Source organism: Manacus candei, unplaced genomic scaffold, assembly GCF_025592945.1.
Source record: "Manacus candei isolate 608988 ecotype Guabito, Panama unplaced genomic scaffold, ASM2559294v1 h1tg000050l, whole genome shotgun sequence".
Taxonomy (NCBI): Eukaryota; Metazoa; Chordata; class Aves; order Passeriformes; family Pipridae; genus Manacus; species Manacus candei.
This window is the reverse complement of record NW_026138098.1, coordinates 26,033,328-26,053,762: the sequence shown is the minus strand read 5'-3', so window position 1 is coordinate 26,053,762 and position 20,435 is coordinate 26,033,328. Positions and strand designations below refer to the sequence as shown.

Here is a 20,435-nt window from a genome sequence, read left to right as displayed (position 1 = left end):
AGGCGTGAAAAAAACCAAGTGGAAGGGGAATAGAGGGAAACAGTTGGTTGTGCCTATAGTCTTACAACTATACCTCTAATTCCAATCACAAATTATTCTTTTATATGATTGTCAGGCAGAGAAACTACTGCCAGCACTTTATACCCTGGTTTTGAGTACTCAAAATATCTATTTAAATTAACAAGCAATCAGCATCCACAGCAATTAACATCCCATACACAGTATTGCAGTTGTGCGTTCTCTACTCGTTCTTTTCTGCCATGGAAATCTTTATTGCACAGGGCTTGTTTTGACACATTATCTTTTTTCTATTCAAGAATTCTATGTATTTTTCACTCAGATTTTTAGATTCAGTTAGTCACTATATCCTCTAGCTGTATGTAACATCAACATAAAATAACAAACAGAGCTCAACAATCAAAACTATTTTCTCTTAGTAGAAAAAGTCATACTATATGATTCCACTAAGGAGATTAACAGAAAAAAATTCACTATGCATTAATACAAAATGATAACTGGAAGTGGAATGAATCTATAGACCAAAAGAAATCTGAATTTGGCTATTCAGTCTGAATTTTGAACATAACCATTTGCATATAATAATGTGAACCGAAACTACCTGATGTCAATGGCACCATCAAAACCTAAACCAATGTTCAGATACATTGCATCTGTAAAGCACCCATTTCTCATGAATTCCCATTCCTCTAGGATTCACGTTCCTTCATACAACTCCTCTGCCTCCATACTTGTCACAAGCAAAGTGACATATATGATCACAGCAGGAGTGCTACCAAAGCATTGGTCCCCAGACCAAAGTATTAAGACCATCCACAGAAAAACAACTGGATACTTGTTCTTTGCAAGCTGGGACCCATCTGACAGAAGTCATGTATGATGTCTTTCCCCACTGCTTTATTGACAGTAACTATTGACAGTAACTATTCCTTTAATGTTACAGTATAATATATAGTGTAGTATAAATATGGACATAGTAAAAAAATCATTTTTGAAATAATGACAAAGAATGCCTTTCTATTTCTGACAACATATGAAATTAAATTATACAATTCCTGATGTGGTGCATTTTTGAGGTCATAGTGATATTTACAATATAGAATTAGGTCAAAAAAACATGAGCTAATAAAATATTCCCAAACCAAGCAGCCTCATGATAGGTTAATGAGGTTTTCACCAAACCTGAGCTAAGTTTCAGGAGGTAAGGATGATTTTAGCATTTTAGGTGGTATTGTAGTTTGGAACAAAAGCGAGAACAGGAGCTGTTCCAGATGAGCTTTGTATTTGAATTTCCAGGCTTCATTCTAACCCCTATAAACTCAAAACAAAACTCCTTGGTGTGAACTGAAACAAGATATTTGAGTGAAAAAAACCGTCAGTGGAAACCACTGAGCCTGAGAATCAAAACCACTGTTTGGACCTGCTCTGCACAAATGCCTGGCAAGCCTGATGCAAATGCTATGTTTTCTTGCATATAATTCTAAGCCCAACTATTTTTTTCACTGAGACCAAGGGTTTGGGGGCCAGGGAAAGGAAAAATTAATTTGAAATGGCATCTCCTAATGAGCAAATAAAGCTCAGGATCCCCAGCAAGGGCAGGGAAATTACCTCTGCATATTTGGTTTTCAAGAGATGAAGGAGAGAAAGAGAGAAATGGAACTGTGGCCACAGTGGGGAAATTTATGAGAAATGCAAGTTGTGTGATTCAGGCAGCTTCAGGGAGTGCTAAAAGATTTCAGAAGGTGAACAGATTCCTTTCTCATTAATGAAGGGGCCCTGACTCCAGATCCACTGAACTCACTCTGAGAGGAAGCCTATTCAGCTCCCTCCTTTGATTGAAAGCATGAGTCTGTTACTTATGAGCTCTTGGTAGCTCTCCTTTTAATAGGAAGTTGGGGGAAGGGGGAAGAAGATGGCTGGAGAAGGGGAAGGAAAAGATGGGTAGCAAAAAACACTGGTAGCTGAACGTGGGACTTCCAGGGTTTTGCAGGACAGGCCTTTGGGGAAAGGTTAAAAGCTTACAAGGTGAGTGATACCTTTCCTGGGCTGATTTTTCTTTCCTTATTGTTCACCAACATGTTAAGAAGAAAATTCTTCTGCATCTCCAATCCACCCTTAGCACCTTATTTTCTTGTGGTCTTGTCAAATTATTTATTCTGCTAGCATGGAACAAAAAAAAAATTGCTTATTTTCAATTATTTTTCTCTTTCTGGCGGATATCATCTGTATTTGAATAATGTTAAAAAATACTAAATAAACAAAATCCTGACCATCTTCACTGCTGCAACAGGGAACATGCAGCCCGCTGTTCTAAATTGTACACAGCCACCAGCTCTCATCAGACTTTGTGTGGGCTTGAAATGTTCTTTTAGTCCTTTGCATCTAAAAACTGAGCACAAATTATCACTAAAAGGGTATGAAGAATTATGCTGGGACATTTGCCATAGCTATACAGGAATGCTCCTCAAAGTGAGCAGAAATGTGAGCAGATTACTTAGCCAGCTTAGTTTTGAGGACTGTATTGACAGTTTGTGATAAAGGTTACTTTTTCATATGAGAAAAAAAAAAAAAAAAGAAAATTCTCTTGAAAGAAATCCCCACATATTGCAAATGTCCATGATAGGTCCTTGTGAGTAAAGGGAAACACAGCAAGAGTGTGACATGTACTTTAAAGGGACAGAATCTAAACTGTTCAAATACTTTGAGCATAAGTGCCTTTAGTGAATTTTAAGATATTTAAGCATAAAAAAGCTTAAATAAAAAATAACGTGAAATATGATTTTAAGTATTATAGCAGTAGTGTAAGCATGCTTCCTTTGTAATGTGAATTGTAAAACATCAGATTTTAAAGACCTGATCGATGGTTTTAAAAGACAGAATATCATCATCAGCTGAATCAGTATTTAAATCTTTCAAAGTCAACATAGTTACAGAAAATGCTTTAAACTCACTCACTTGTAGCCAAATGTGTTGAAACAAGAAGGCTTCAGCTTTGCAGTGTTTGGACTCATTGACAGCTGTAACTTCTGGGAATGGCTATTTTGTTCTTCAAAGGCAAGGTCCACGTTATTTTATTCTACTGCATTCCAGAGAACTTCTCACACCAGAATTCACACACCCAATTGAGGGTACAATTTTTTTTCTATTTAAAAAAATCAGCCATGAATTTATATGGAAGCTCCCTGGTTAGCACACAACAGTGAACAATATCACAGAAAAATTAGAGCCATCACCTTAAAACTATACTCAGGAGCATTTGAGCATAATGGACTTATTAAATATCTTTCCTTTTTTACTACTTCAGTGTTTCAAATATCAACTGCAAATGAGCTAATTTAGGTGAAAATATGAAACCAAAGTACTAAGAAAGGAACAAAGGAAGACACCTAATAACTTTCTAAAAGCAAGTAGGTGACTTTCAAACTACTTGACTGGCCAACAGGCATGGTGTAAATCATCCTTTGGGAGGGAGAAATTTTTTATTTTTTTTTAATCAACATCTTCTGCTATTGATTAGTCAAGAATATGAAAAGAAAAATTGAAAGGTGCAGCAAAGAACTGTGATCTGTTTATAAAACAGGGAACTAGATTTTCAGTTATAGGTACGGATCTTGCTGTTGTCTGCAGATGCCTCAATCCAGCTCAAACTGTATTTTGCTAGTTTTTTTCTGTTGCCAAGGAAGATATATCAACCATTTCCAGTCTGTAATAACTTTGGCTACCTTCTAAACTGAGCAGAGATCTTAGTAAGAAACTGAAAGGGCGACTCCAAGATAAATCTAAGTACTACCTATGTGTATTGGCATGGGATGGAACTTCCATGCTGTAACACCTGGAGTGCTGTGCTCTTGATTCAGTGGAGATCCTGCGTGTGTAGAATATGAATAATCACTTTTACAGAGATAGCATAAGCCAGACTTTAAAAAAAATTAGCAAAATCTTTAGGTTTTTGCTCTTGATGAGACAATTTTTATCCGCAATTAAAACACAGAATACTTGCAGAATCTGTCTTTGAACCAAATGTATCAATAAATATAGAGGACGGAAAAATAAGGACAAGTAGTAATAATAGAAAGATGATTTTGCTCAGTAATGAAAACAGTGACTTGTTATGGTAGGAAAAAAGCAACATGGCTTATTGCAAATGACACAGTAAAGCACTTCAGTGTTTAATATACCAATCCCTGAAAAACTCTTCATTTCATACACTGCAAATGTCTGTAAGCATATGCTAAGTGAGAGTGATCTCTTGCTTGCAGGGAGAAAAAGGCACTGTCACGTTTGTGAGGTTGCATGAAGGTTTAAACAACTGTAGTTACTATAGGATATTTACAAAATTTCAAACAGGAATTAAAGCACTTGAGCATTTGAGCTTCAGAAACTTTCCTTCATTTGATGTGATCAGATTCAAAGCACCTGCAATGCAAAGCAGTCCAAGCAGCAATCTTTGGCCGAGATCTAAACCCTGTTCTCCTCAACCTCAAAGTCTTAGATACTCAGCCTGTCTCTTATTCCTACAGAACCCACGTGTCTGACTACATTCTCACTATCTTAGGAAACAGGTGTCATTTCAAGCCATAAACCTGCTGTGCATCAAAGGGTAATTCAGCACAGTAGGACCATGCACACTGCACCTCCCTCAAGGAGTACTCAATAAAATTACCCAGCAAAATCCACTACTGGAACAGCAAACATCTTCAGATTTTCATTTCCTTTCCTTTTCAGTTTCACCTGATTTTGAAGTGATTTTGGAGGAGGAAAGGATGAAACAGGTATAAGAAAAGCAAATAGATAGTACCTAGAACACCTGAAAGTGTTGACAGTTTCTTCATGATGGTCTTGCGGCACCAAAGGGAGAGATTAAGAAACACTGAAAAATCAACCTTTACTTGGGGCTTTATGTAAAACCCACTGAAATCAATTAGATGAGTTCTGTTGCCTCTAACAAGTTTTGTACTAACACTCAGATCTGCAGCACTGGACATGATAACCTATGGCCCCCCTTCAATAAGATCATGAATTTATTATCAATTACTTTTGAAAGAAGAAAGGGGAATGTCCCAATATCTCCAGGAAAACAATATTTCCTCATTCTTTAAAACATGCACATACACATACTACAAGAACAATGCTAACTTCTGACTTGATGCTCTTTGATGTGTGAACATACGACACAATTGGAGACCTTCCACTTATCTCCAGTTCAAAGTTAGACCAAAATTAGAAGCAGTTATGAATAATGGATTAGGTTTTAGTAGAAACAGCAATGCTGAGCAGAATAAAGATGAAAGTTTAGCTTAGCTGCAAATACGTGAGATAGGTAAGGCACACTGCTTCCTCGAGCAGACACATTGGAACTGCACATCCTCAGAAGTTCAATTAACAAAACATATGTCAAAACAGAGCTTCATGACAGATTGTAAATTGCTTTCAGATGCAATTCTGATGTTTTCAGGATAAAATTAGAAGCTAAGGTTTCTTGCAAAACTTCTTCTACTTCTTTAAGAGGGTTTTTTCAAGAAATAACCACATCAAAACTCTTGTAATTTACCATAGTAGCCTAGGAGTTGATACCCAGTCAAGAGATGCATCTTGGAAGGTTCATTAGCCAACACACAGGTCAGAACAGCAGCCCAGATCCTCAAAGGGGGCTTAAAAAGTCTATTTCCATTCATTTTGGAAAGCTTACCAATTTCCTGACAATCCAGCATTTTAATTAAGGAATAAAAAACTTCCAGGTAGTAATGCTTCTAAATGGATAAGCTGTTCTTGCTTGGATGTCTATGCTATGTTCCAGAAAAAGATATGCAGTGGCCATTCCACCATTGCCTTATATTTCTGCAACTCTACTTTACTTTGCAGATTTTGCAAAGAAGATTGGTGCTCAGAAGGTGACCATAATAATGCAGATACATATGGCTACTTCCTTGGCTTTTCCACTCCTATCAGAGACCTGTTTTCCATTACCTCCTTTGTTACCTCCCTAGTGCTGTGTGACTGAGCATGGTGAAGCAAACCCTGCTGGTCAGGCAGTGGCCACCCTTGGGCTCAGTGCCCTGTTAGTGACAGCTTTGACCAGGGTAGCTGACAACAAGCCTGAGATGATTTTTCATGGTTTGTGCACAGGTTTCTGTGTAGTTATTTACAGATGCCCTTGCTGAAATCCCGTGTTGCCTTCCTTCACCAACTACAGTTTGAGTTTGCTAGTATTTTCCAAACCATAAAAATGAAGCGATTACATAAAACAGTCTGATGTTCTCTAGATTTTTACAAGAGGTCAACAAGCTTTAGCAACAACAAAAAGAATTGTATCACTCAATAGACGCACTGGGAACTGCAGAACAATAAAACACACGTTGCAACAAATTCGCAGAATTTCCATTACAAAAGTTATTGAAAGTACCAGTTAATAGGAATTACTGTCTTGTATATCATGCAATGCTAGGGCAATTTGAAACTCTCATTTACTTTAGAAAATAACTACCAATAAGAAGCATTAGCATATTCAATGCTTTTCATATTTTGCTCTAAAATTACAATTCCATTTCCCAGAACCAACTGTTCCAGTTGAACAGACCCTTTCAATAGACGTAGGTGTGAGAGGGGGTAGGTGTTTGACTTCGTATACCAAGGGCATACAGCAAGATTGTGCTCAACTTAGAACACAGGCACTTAAAATGCCAACACTTGAGTGCCTCTATAATCTCAAAGTATTTTTTATACCAGTGAAACAGCAGATCCAAAAAGGAACATGGAAGTCGCAAAATGTGATTTATCCCCTTTTTTGGACTGGTTTCGCACAAAGTAGAATATGAGAAGAAATTCCTCAGCCAGCTTACAAGAGTGATGTGATGCAGGCTGGTGGGTAATAATGGGAGAATTTTGCCTATAATGTTTTATATTATGCTCATAATTATTCTTAGAACAACATAAAAGGATAGAATATAGTATCTCCAGTGAGGTAGAAAATGGTTGTGATATGTAAGTCTAAAAAACATTTATGTTGAAAACGCCCAATAGAGCATTTTAAATATCACTAATTAAAATTAAGTAGGTTTCATTAATGAATTTGCAAAAATAGCTATTTAAATAACTTAATGAATTTACAACACTTCATGTGAACCAAGCTGTATTTTTTACTTCAGTATTAGGTCTGAAGTAACTCCCAGTGGGATGTCTTGTAAGTTTAGGATTTCTAGCTCATCTTTGCCATGCACATATTCTGCAGGAGCTGCTAATGAGAAAAGAGGAAATTATAAAATGCTCATAGGGAATTAGTCTCCTACACAAGAAAAACAACCTGATTTTGGGTGAGCATTCCCACATTATCAATCAGTACTGTGACAATGTTAAGTCATTACTCTTAGGCAGCTACATTTGAAGGCACTTTGAATCTATTTTCCTGCATACAGATCTTAAAAAATGTCAGAATACTACCTGAACAAAACCCTCATACAATTAGAAAACTTAAGGGCATTATGAATAGACTGACCAGGAAATCTGCCATGACATGGAAAGCTTTTACTTTTAAACCATCAGCTCAAATTTCAGATAAACAGTAGGTAACTATCTGTTCAGGACATATAAAAACACCAGGGAGGGACAAGGGACAGAATGGCACAGAAATAAAATAAAAATTGCTTTTACTCCTGCTATCCAAAATAATTTAAATATTTTGTTACATACTTAAATTATTATGCAACACTTGTGTGTGCATATATATATAAACGAGCATGAACTTTACATTTTACAGTTTGCATGTATAGTGCTGTCAATTTGTTCTGAAATTTTACAGCGCTAAAACTAAATAACAGAACTGACTATATTTTCCTGAACAAGTGGAGACCACTCTTCTGAATACCACTTAATAATTTTTCATTACATTTACTGCAGCCATTTCTTATGCTATTCATTTCACAAACCCAGCATATACCTCTCTAGAGCTTCTCTCCTCAGGTATATCTACAACCTGGATCCATGTCTATCTTGTCTAGCTTGGAGAAATATGGCAGTTAGGAAAGCAGAAAATACAGAGAAAATAACATCAACCACAAGAGCACTGTCTGATTTCTACAGAGATTACAGACTTATGAACTCTTGTTCAAAAAAATCTTTCACCAGCATGACCATTGATTTTAGGGAGCTTTGGCACCCCTGCACAAATGAAAATAAAAAATAAAAAACCAAACAGGCAAACAAAACCCAAAAAGAAACAACTCAAAACAACAAAATCCAAACAGGGATAACCTTGAAAGAAGAAGTCTCCAGACCTGAGCTGTAACAGGCTCTGCCCATTGTATGCACAGCTTTTGCAGACTCAAGAACCTAGTCTGATGAGGAACCACAAGTGAGCAACAGAAGGAACAAGCTTCCCCTGGGGAAACAGTATCAGCTTCAAGTTTCCCACGTGTTCATGCCTAGGGAATCCCCTTTGAAGCTGCTAGCCGACATGACATCTGTTTAGTGCCACTGGAGCGAGGCAAACAGCAGCTGTAGGGTTGAAATCCAGACTTATGAAAACACACATGGCACATATTCGCTGTATTTATTTTGTACTGTTTGATTCTTCCTCTGGTAAGAAGGGGGGGAAGGCTATAAATTGTAAAATGTATGTAAAATAATAAAACAACTTCCCTAAATGGTTTTTAATACTGGCGAAAGGAACTTCAAAAAGGCAGAGAAAAGGGTTAAAAATTCAATAATATCCTACTGACAAAACTATAAGTGCTCCTTCCCTCCATTGCCCCCCCCCAAAAAATAAAAATATTCAACTAGAAATTACTTAAACTTGGTACCCTATGACATAGCTAGCTTTCAGATGAGTGCCAGTCCTAAATGAGAAAACCAAACAGGTTCAAGGAGTATATTGTTTTTTCATCAGCAGCTATTTGAATTGTGGCTTGATCAATACAGGCCACAGGGAAAATAAAAGCTCCAGAAAGACACTAAACCTTTTTCATTGTAGTGCTCTTAGATTTATGTCTTCATAAAGATATTGCCATAAAGAGTTGGGCCAAACTAGCTCAGTCTTGCTAATTCTGTGACTGATTTATGTCAAGATGCTTTAGCAAAACAGAAGACTAAGGAATCATTCAGTTAACATCACTAGCACACAGGAAGCTCAGTGAATTTTTTTTATTTTTTACTTTCAACATTTATGCATCTGTAGCAGGGAGTTTGTTCACTTGCAGATTAGTCCTCAGCTTAACCCAGTGCAAATTTGACCACAAAGGGTCATACTATTTTAGTTTTTCACATTCAATAGTTTATGCCTGAATAATATAAGACTATGTCCTAGGATATACAACAAAGGATAAATACACATATATACATGTGAGACAATAACCTATGTCCTGTAGTACTCAGAATCAATTCAATGCACAGTTGTTTATTCACAGTTTGTGTATGATAGTGCACGTTCTTCACAAGGAGCTCAAACTCTGCTGAAAGACTCTACAGCTGGTAGAAACATGCATATAGATGAGACTAAGTAGTCTTGGGAGCTTGCACATTTATTCACTAGCTCTTGTTATTCATGGAAGGGCTTTCATTAAAATTTAATTTTGAATACCTAATTTGGTGACAATTTCATGCTAAAATTCCACCATATTTAACTATTTTCTCAATAGTTCTCCACATTTTTTGCTCAAGATATTGTCAAGATTATCATACCTTGATTCTATTCTAAATAAAGCCATTTATTTAGAATTCAACCAACAGCTGTTAACTGCCTTGCAAAATGAGTAGACTTTAGACCACTCTAAAACTCCCTTAATAATTGCTGCTGAACTTCTTGGCAGTGTCAGCTAAAAGAATCCAAGCAACAGATGTTTACAGGAACTGAATTATTACCAGGTAGCAAGTCAAGCAAGACAGATACATCGCATGTTTAATAGAAATTTGGTTTTATACTAGTACAGCTGCAGGTGAGTTACTGCATATGAGCTCATCAGCCCAGCATTTCTCTCTAACAGCTGTAAAATAAAATTTGTAAAACCAAAGAAAATGATAACTGGGGGGGGGGGGGGGGGGGATGGATCCCATCACTGACCTAAATGAATCTTCAGAAATACCTGTGGGAATGCTAACAATGTCACTGTCATAGTTTCTGCTAAAGCAAACAGAAGGTTGACTAATCAAACTGGCAATTTTCATCTACTAATTGTGATGCCCTGAAGCTTGTTACACTAAAAATAAACTTATTTTTTGTTGAGCTGGTTAAAAGAAATAGCAGCCCACGTGCATTCACAAAAATATCATATCAAGAAGATTGACATCAGCAGACATGCAGATTTTTCTTCCCCTGGGCACCAAATTGCTGACGTATGTACATGCTCCTTTCTTGGCATAATTGATTTTCACTTTCTCCTTGGTGGCACATTCTTGGAATTGCTGGTGTCACAGCAAGCGTGAATATGCAAGTAAAGGACACACTAGCTAGGATAAGTCCAGAACTCCCAAACTTGAACCCAATTTAAAACAGAATATCAGTTTCTTTTAAACATTTATCTTAAGAAAAAAAAATGAAATAAAAGTAATCAAAAATGTGCATATTACATTAACATACCTCTGCTATTCCATGTTATAGTCAAAATCAGAGTGAATCACACACATTACAACCAGATTTTTTTATGCTTTTTCTACCCTGTCTTGAAAAACAAGACATGAGAAACAGTGAGAAGGCTCCACCATCTCCTGAAAACATAAAAATTTTCAGTTATGTATCACAAGTTGTAGCAGCTCCTTTAAGCAGACTGTGCCCAGCCAACATCTTTTTCCTTTAGTTCACCCTCTCCTGCGCAATAAAATGATCTGAGGTCCTCAGACCTCTGTAAGGGGTCCCATTACATCACTGATGCAAAGTAGAAGTATCACTCCATTTGACTTGCATTTTTTTAACCCAAGCTGATTCATCCACACCAATCAAGAATACAATTAAGACATTCATGATATATTACAGTGTTGTTTCCCAACTGAATGTACCTTAAATCTCAATCAGTAGGCAGGATAGTTCCCAAAAATTACAGATTTCTATGAGTGGAGTATCTATGAAAACCAGGAATCAAACAGGCTACTAGTGAAATTCTTCTGGCAGCTGTGAGAAAATAACCATTAAAATCTCAGTCACTAATTAACAGCCACACACCAGTATCATAGGCAACTCGTGTCAGATTATGTCAAATCTGTTATTTTGGCAGAAGTACAAAAAACTAGGGATTAGCACCATGTCCTCTCTAAATCCTGAGGAAGAGCTTTCCTTTCAATCCAAGGGGGAGCTACAGTACTGAGCATCAGTGAAAAACTTGTTTAACACTGCTCAGCAGAGAGTTATTCTCAGTGGTGTCACACAACTGACCTTATGCCAGCAAAAACATAGTCTGCTCTACAGATACAGAACAGACTTTTCACAACTAATTTTCCCTTTCAGCTAGGACTAAAAACAGACATAGCAATGAACCACATCTTAAGTTGCTCCTATATTTTCAGCTTGGCTTGCTCTTAAAATTGCTGTATACTTAAGGGGTAGAGCTGGTCAAGACCTCTTTGGCAAAGCATTTTGAAAATGGAAAATGCCATTTTCAAACTACAACATCCACTGTCTCTGACAAAACTATTATGTGGAAAGACTCATTGTGTTCCAGGACAGAGAGAAAGACAATGGCACAGTCAATAATAACCACAGACTGATGGCTGTATAGCGTGTTCAACCTCTCACTTCAAGCCTCAAGCTTACAAAGCTTTGCTTAGTTCAGAACCACAATTTGCAACTCCTTTCTCCCACTCCCATCTGCTACCAAGTTATTAATGCCATCGAGTTATTCTGCAGCATGAATCTCTGAAATTTAGAAGTCTTCAAATTCATCTAAAAGTGGCTTGAGAACATTTTTCAAATCTTAAAATTTGAATGCATCAAGTAAATACTGAACATCTGTGCAGCCCTACAGATAAGACCAAAACCCAAATGTTCTCTGAAGACAGACATCTGAGGCTTTGAAGCTTCACCTGCATTCTACTCCTTAAATTATAAGTTCTTACAAATGGTCAGTACTAACATGTGTGCATGTAAAAGCCCCATCTATGTCTCTGTTGTTACTGCTTGTGAAGTTTAATGGCATTTCCTGGACAAATTCCTTATGTAAGGTCCAGATAAAACGGTCCAGTCTATAACCAAGGCCATAAATCAATAAAACCCAGGAGTACAATATGCACTTTTAATTCACCATTCTTTTTCATGTTCCAAATGACAATGTCAGGCTATATGCCTAAAGTCTTCCAAAAGGGCAAGAACCAGAATATACTGCTGTAGCTATACCTGTAAAGGTGATGGGCATACAACATGATTTCTGGAACCGTACAGCTCTGTGAGTATAATGTACTATTAGAAGAGAATATAACACGCCAACACAGTGACCTGGCCACTTTCAAGGCCCGTAGATCTCTGGGTAACAGTTCAGACTCAGTCTCAAAGCAAGAAACAAGGCTATGCACTAAACCCAGTAGTGGTTCAAAAACCTAGGCCATGTACTATATTTGTACTACTGTGTATATAAAAGAGTAGGAATGGACAGATGAAGACTTGATCCCATTTTGTTATTTAATCAACGCTATGAAGAATGCTGTGCACGATTAGGTTAATTTTCCACACCAATCCCTCTGGTTTTGTCTCTCTTTGCTTCCTTCAATGCAGATGCTAGGGCTTTAAAGCATGTTGACATACTGTGTTAAATGAAACCAAGTGTTAATAATAAACAGACCTGAGTGAAAGGTGACCAGTGACTCGAGTAGCTTGACAATGAAAGCTCCAAGGACAGCATTTCTAGAAGAGTCCCTTTATACTTGAGCTTATAGCCTCAGATCAGCATTAAGGACATTTTTAATGACTAATTTCTCATAAATACAATTAGATTTTATACACACAAGCACATTTGAGTAAGTTGTTTCCAAAATGCTGGTTTTTAAGATCAATGGAAAAAACTCAAGTTTCTTATTCCCTGACTCTCACATCTAACTCGATAATCTTCACTCTCAAATTGATTTCTCCTTCACTTTCATTTATTTTTCTTTGTTAATATTTCTTATTTTTACCAAGCTATTGCCCAGCAACTTTCCACTTAAGAGTAGACATAACTGTACTAGGGAACTGTATTCAAACACAATAAAGCAAAAACTTAATGCCCAAATACAAAAATATACAAAGTGCAACAGCGCGAAAACATCCTTATCGGCATCTCACAGATGAATACTAAAGGCACAGTGGGATTAAAAAATTTGTCAGCCAAGTCCATAGCACAGGCAGGAATAGAACCTAAACACTGCAAGCATCAATCCAGTTCATTAATCATAAGATAATAGAAGCTGTAATGGTGATGTTGGCCAGTACGAGAGAGGCTGAAGCAACCTTCAAGGTTGAGACAGTGACTGCTGCTGACTCACTCTGCAGCAAGATACTCCTCTGACCAACTGAACTGAACCACAGCAGTGTTGCCACAAAAGCAAGCTACAGAACAAGTACGTGCTGATTAAACCTGCTCTAGGGTCCACCCACCAGTAACATGAGGCAATGCCTGAGGAAAACATCTTCAAGATGCAAGCAATTCGCTGAGGAACAGAACTTACATAACTACAAAAACAATTAGACCTTAGAGAGTTTCTGTATCAACAGATTTCAACACTCAAAATATAGATAGCTAAAGGTCATTATCCACACTTTACAGAAAGAGAAATGAAATAAAATCATAACATGATTCATCTGTTACACGCTGTATGAGCAGAATTTAGGCCTGCAGCTCCTCTAATTTCTAAAAAACAAGCTTTCCAAGAAGACTGCACAGTATAGTGTACCCAAAACTAAGCACCTACCCCAGAGAAGGAACAAAAGACATTTCACTGAACTTCCATTCTAACACACCCCCCCAACATTTGTATACACATACCTAGGTGTGTATATAAACACAAAATATACAAGCCCCCTTACGTATGCATTCAAAGAAGTCTAAAAAGACTCTGCTGGACTACAGAATAGAAGAATGCAAACAAACACCAGAGTTTAGATACATGACTCAGGGAAGAGAGAGCATGCCTACCTAGCATAGTTTTCCTTCATTCTATTAGAATGTTTCTCAATTCCTACATTTCTTTCTTCAGTGACAGGACAGATCTAGTTTCTGATGTCAAAACCCAAACAAACAAAGAGATCAGGGATTGTTTTTACAACAGATTGAATCTGTGACTAGAGCTCAATTAACTAGGTATGTTTTACTAAGATTAATGGACATATTCTTCTACAAGTCTCAGCAAATGTTTGAGTAAGGTGGGAAAACAGATTAGCACAGAAACAGAATGAGATCTGATACCTTTTTTTCATGCATACTTATTGGCAGGCTTGCTGCTGTTTTTCTTAGTTGTAAATACTAGATGAGTTATTAAAAGATGTTCATAGCCTTCAGAAAGAAATATTCTCATGTTATACAGCGGCAGCCTACAAATTCCTACCTCCTGCTATCAATAACTTTTTACAAAGGACTTCAGGATATTTGAACAAGACTTAACAGAACTTGTCCCTCACCCTCCTCTGGCATTACATGTGGTAGTGCAGCAGGTCAGACCACTGGATTCAAAGTTTATGCCTTGGGAGCTTCCTTGGTGTCCAAGGCAGGCAGAGTGCTCTGAGAAAAGCCTCAGCATAAACAGGGATCAGATCTGCTACAGCACCTGCACGCTCTAAAGGTTGTGGAGTACATCCCAGAGATGGGACTGAGACTAAGAGCAAAACAGACTTGGTTGGGAGGAAAAAAACCTGGCTTTACATGTTGCCATTTAAGAGAAAAACCTCATTTAAAACAACAAAAATAAACACTCCAAAAGATCTGTTAGGATTTGGAAACCAAGAAGGAATTTAGTAGGCAAGCAGTAAAGATGATGAGTAGCTACATATCCATCTAAAATTATTGTGTGTTTAGAATGGATGACAGAGCATGTCCCCAAATAGTGAGCAAGAGTGAATCTATTCCTTACACTACTCAGTACATGTGTGTTCCCAAATTCCTTTGCCATGCCCACCTACCTAGACTGTCGTGCCTACTTCCAAAAAGGCTTTTCGCACATTAATCACCATGGAAACCAGAGAAGGCTTCTGCTACATATTCAAGCAGAGTAATTAAATAAATAACGTTAATAATAAAAATAAAATTAATGAATGCCTGGAGACAACTAAGCAAATAGTAACCCACCCCAATTCAAGTAAAATGAGAAACAGATTGCAAAAGATTTATTTACGTGGGGGAAGGCTGCTAAAATGGCATCCCGCAGTCGCTCCTGGGCACAGGTGCGAGTTTGTGGGGCGGCTGGATGCGCCCAGGGAGCGTTTCCACGGGAGATCAGATTATGGACACGCACCCCAGTGTGTGCGGGACACAACAGGGGCTGGTCCCGCGTCAGCCCCCGGTTTAGGACCAGCCCAGAACCGTGAGGTGACTGGCTCAGGCAACTTGGAAAGAGAAACAAGTCCGGCATAAAGAAGAACACAAACAATTATTAGCGGAGAGGGCCGGGCGGCGGCAGTGCGGCGGTGCTGCTGCCACGCGTGCGGGGCGACCTCAGCCCCGCCGGGGCACGGGGAGCTCCGGGCCGGGCTCCGCCGCCGGCGGTGCGGGGGGAGCGCTCGGAGAGCCGCGCGGTGCTCGGTGCGCAAAGGAACGGGCGGCCGGGACGCTTGGGAATGTTTTTATGGAGGGGAAAAACAAACAAGCAAGCAAACAAACAAACAACAACCGACCAAACGCGGCGGGGAGGAGGGGGTGGGAAAAAGCCGCCGGAACAAACACAGGGGCAGATGTTGAACAAACCCCGAGCCCCCCCCGGCCCGGCCGCGTTTGAACGGGCCCCGCGCCCGCTCAGCCAACGGGGCGCGGCGGCGGCGCTGACGTCACGCGCGGCGGGAGCGGCGCGCGGCCCCGGCGGGCAGAGCTGTCAGAGCCGCGGGGCCGCCGCCGGCCCTGCCCGCCCGGGTGTATGAGCGCGGCGCCCGGGAAGATGAGGGTAAGCGCGGCCGGGGCACCCCGTGCGGGCACCGCGGGGGGCGGGGGAGAGAGCCCCGGGGCGCTGCCGCAAGGGGCGAGGGGACGGGTGGGTTCTGCTCGGAGCTGCCCCCGCGGCGGAGCCAGAGCTCCGTCCCGCCGCCAGCGAGCGGCTCCCGGCGGCAGAGCTGCCCGGGCTCGGGGAAGGAAGGCTGTGACCGCCCCGGGGAGGGCGCAGCGGGCGGCAGGTGCTGCGGGGGCGCCGCCGCAGCGCTCCCGCCCGGGGAGCCGGGTCTGGCTGGGAGCGCGGGGAGCGCCCGGGATGCTTCGCCTGGCCGCGTTCGCTGCCCTCCCGCCGATCGGACCCTCGGCTGTGCCCGGGAGGCCCAGGGTGGCACCGCAGGGCACCCGCCAGCCCCGCCGAGAGAGCCAGCGCTCGGCTTCCCCCGCTGCCATGCCGCCCGGATCGGCGCACGCTGCGCCCGACGAGGGTCTTTAAAAAGAAAACTGATGCAACAACGAGCGCCTTAAAGGAGTTTAAAAGGCTCAGTGGCAAACCCGGGGTGCTTTTCCCGCTAAAGCGTCTTGTCGGTGGGTGCTTAGTTGGTTGTGAGCTTTCCTTAAAAACCCTGTGCCACTTCAGGTTATGAGCCAGAAGTGCTCATCACAGCCAGACCATCCTGAGAAGCGCCTTTGGGCTGTACTGCTATGGACCTTAAAAGGGAAAAAAGCAAATTACTAGCGAGTTACATAGCACAGATAGCAAAGCTGGCAGCTTCAGCATACGCTCTAGTGGTTCCTCAGATTGTTATGTATTGCAGCGTTTAGGCCTAACTGATAAAAATCTGTGGAATACTGAGTAATCTTAATGCTTGTTTGTGGAGAACTGTGACTTTTCATTTCTTTTGATATTACTTTAGATTCTGCATTTTTTGTTTTATCTACGTCCTAAACTTCTGAAACTGAACTCCACTCCTCAGGTAGTCTATTACACAGCTGCTATATTTTAATTTACTGAGAATTACACTTCCCTTATATCTGTATCACATATGAACATGTAAAGTCATCTGGTAAAACCCACAAAACAGTTCTGCTTACCAGCTTGATATATAAGTGAATCTGTCACCTTGATGAACAAGTACTGTTAATATTGGTATTTTTTCCTTACAGTGCACCTAGCACTCATCTGAGCTTAAGAGCAGAAAAATGTTCTATATCCCAGCTGTAAACAGGAACGATTTGGAGAATTTGAAGGGGAAAATGTGCCTTGCATTAAAAAATTGCTCAGGAGAAGACTTATGTGCAAGACAGGAGTGTGGTTAGAAACAGCTGTCAGTTTAAGGGTACTGGGAATGGCTTAATCCTTTTCATCTACATAAGTGCTTGTCAGAGTATGTCAGTATCACGTTTGTTTCATAGCTGGTGAGACAGCAGCTCAAGGGTTAACGCTGCCTTTTCACTTGATCTTCTAAACAGTCTTAACTATTTCAGCAGCCAGGGGGAACTGTTTTGATGCTGAATAGATTTTCAACCTTTACATACAGTAACAGGATGTTTTGTTTAGCCTTCTGCATAGATTTAAGCTGTAGCCAGTTCAAAACAAATAAATAAAAAAAACCCTACAGTTTACTCAAAGATTGTGGTATAGTGATACAGTTTGTGGCCAAGGGGAGGGAGGTGGAAACCCCAAACCTTCGTGTGGTTTTTGTGTTGTGACATCAGGTTTGTTTCCTAAGCAAAAATCTCCAAAGAGACTGTTTAAAATTAGAGTTGTATATTACAGTTTATGTCACAGGATTCAGGTCCACCCAGTTCATGGTTTCATGTACATGTTAAAAAAAAAAAAAAAAAAAAAAAGCCAGTTTTGTTTGGACAGGATGTGTCCCCCCCCCTGTTTCCAGTGATATCTATGTGCAGAAGATGCACTTGTGTTGAGACCTGGACTACATCTAGCTACAGAAGTGGTGAAGGATTTATCATCACAAGTGAAGTGTTTTGGCCAAAGATCTGACTTCAAAAAGAGTAAAAAGAGGAACATTAAGGCACAGTGTTTGTTTGTTTGTTCAGTAAAGCACCACTTCAGTATCTTTGAAATTCATAAAGCATTTTGTATTTTCATCTCTGTATAGTTTTATGCATAAAGAAGCAGGGTAAAACTGGGGAGAAAGAAGAAATCAAGTACAGTGAGAAAAATTCTTATAGCTTGTGCATCTACAGCCTTCGAGATGTAGTTTAAAGTACATTTCAAACACCAAAGCCAGCTTACAGATGTGTGATTGCTTGGATTCAGAACTCAGCTTGAATGCTGAGGCTGCCTTCAGTCAAATATGTAATTGTGTTTAATGTATGCCTCTGTAAAACCCACACATCAGACATCCTGAAAGAAAGCTTAACCCTCTCTCCTTCTTTTGCCGCTTCTGCAGGAAACTATGCCCCAGACACCAATATTTTCCAGCATGCTTGGTTCCAGTTGTAGTGGGCAAGTGCAGCCAGACATGGGAGAGAGATGTGTGGACCCTGTTTATCAGGATGGGAACCTTGTTTCTGGATCACTGGAGGCCTTGATAGAGCGCCTGGTGCCCACCATGGACTATTATCCGGATGTAAGTAGCCACTGAAAGTTTTTTTGTTTTCTTCCCATAGTTTTCCTGCATTACTATCTGGATTGGTCCTTTCTCATGAAATCTCCATCTGATTCAAGATTAAGATATAGGCTAAAGATGAATTTATTTTATTTGCAATATTCATTCACTAAAGATGTTGCTCAGTGGGGATACTCTCTGTTTTTAAATGAGAGCACTTGTTAGAAGGATAAAGCCCTGTTGAACTCAAATGGGTGCCTTAAGAACCAATTAAAAGCAGCATTAGCCACAGAATTTTCATCCTTCTAAGCTGCTTTAGGTCTAATGCAGCCAAGATTAACTACTAACCAGCTCCTACCTAGGGAAGCAGACCTGAAAACATCTCTAATATTTTTTTCCTTTAATTTTCTATGCATATCCTAGTTACACCACCAAAATAGATTTTAATTAAAATACTCTCTTTCTCCAGACATTTTAATGGGCCAAAGCTATAATAATGTACGTTCTTGAGCCTGAAATTGATTTTGCAACTGGTTAAACATCCTCAGTGCAGTCCCCCAAAGTAAATACTACTTATAACTCTAGGGTATGCAGTAAGAATCTGACCCTAGGATATTATTAAAATATCACTTTATCACTTAAAATTACCCCTTGTACCCATTAACAAAAAGTACTACTTAAATGAGTAGCCAAAGATCAGAGAGGCTGTATAACATATATTCTATTTGAGCTCTGAAAAAGCAGCAGCTATGGCAGAAATATCCCAGCGCTTTGTGCAAACTAACAGGGGGGCAGGAAACTGCAATCACTATTAACTTGTATGCCAAACAATGTTTATAGTAGTGGGCCGTGCTATACCTTGTGTTTCTCAGACTAATTTGTGTAAAACTTCTTATTGTGGTCTCATATCAATGACAATAAAGTCCCACCAAGGTCCCACATATATATCACACATCTTCACAACCCCCATCCACAAAGAGGGGACTCCCCATATGAGAGTTCTGTGGGTAAATGCAGCAGAATTGCCATCAATCATCAGCAGAGGATTAAAAAAGCAAAACCAGGATGGTTTACTATTCCAGTTCAAAAGTAATCCTAAATCTTATATTTAAATATGGCTAACATACGATTGTGCTACCAGTACCAAATCTTTTATAAGACTCAGAGGGATCCCTTTTATAAGCAGAGGGATAGCCATTGTTAGACATTGAATCTCCCCACCCCGAATACATATTGTAGAACAGAGATGCTGAAGAAAGCAGTGGGTAGAGCTGGTGTGGTATAGCAGCAGCTTTAGGGTACTGTAGTTAAGCCTTCCAAGGAGTCAGTTCCTTGTCTTTTATGTCACACTAGAATATGGTTACTTGCTACTTGGATTTCTGGACTGTAGCTTAAAGTTTTTTTTTAAGTAGCTGCTAATGCACATCCCTTATTGTAACTTGTAACATAAGATCTATTTATAACACAGCTACTCTGAAAATGGTTCCATAAACTGAGCATTACTTAAGGGGTCTACAACTTATTTTGGAATGCTGCTGGTTTCCATGGTGCTATCCCTTCATCCCCCGCACAAGGGAGCATTCCCATTACCAAGCAGTCGTGGACCCCACCCTGTAGGCTGACAGCTGAAAATCCAACAGAAGCAAAGAGAACTCCAAGGAAAGAGAGATGGAAAACAGCATTAAACCAAATTCATCTCCTCTACAGCACAACACATACCTTTAGTTAAGTCATATCACCCAATTTAGGATTAATTATAAAATGAGTAGATAAATAACGTACAAACAACATAAAGAAGGAGCTGTATTTGAGTCATCTT

General features: G+C 39.8%; 1 protein-coding gene across 4 annotated transcripts in view; it reads left to right on the top strand.

Moving 5' to 3' along the window:
- The window catches only part of RASGEF1A (RasGEF domain family member 1A), a 159,173-nt gene that overhangs the window by 116,434 nt on the left and 22,304 nt on the right, over positions 1-20,435 (top strand). For 3 of the 4 annotated variants that reach the window (XM_051800919.1, XM_051800917.1, XM_051800915.1), the window contains one exon: positions 18,458-18,637. In XM_051800919.1, the coding sequence (XP_051656879.1) occupies positions 18,464-18,637 (174 nt within the window). In that variant the 5' untranslated portion in view covers positions 18,458-18,463. Of the gene's footprint in view, positions 1-15,945; positions 16,057-18,457; positions 18,638-20,435 lie in introns of those variants that run through there. The other variant, XM_051800918.1, reaches the window with a different exon arrangement.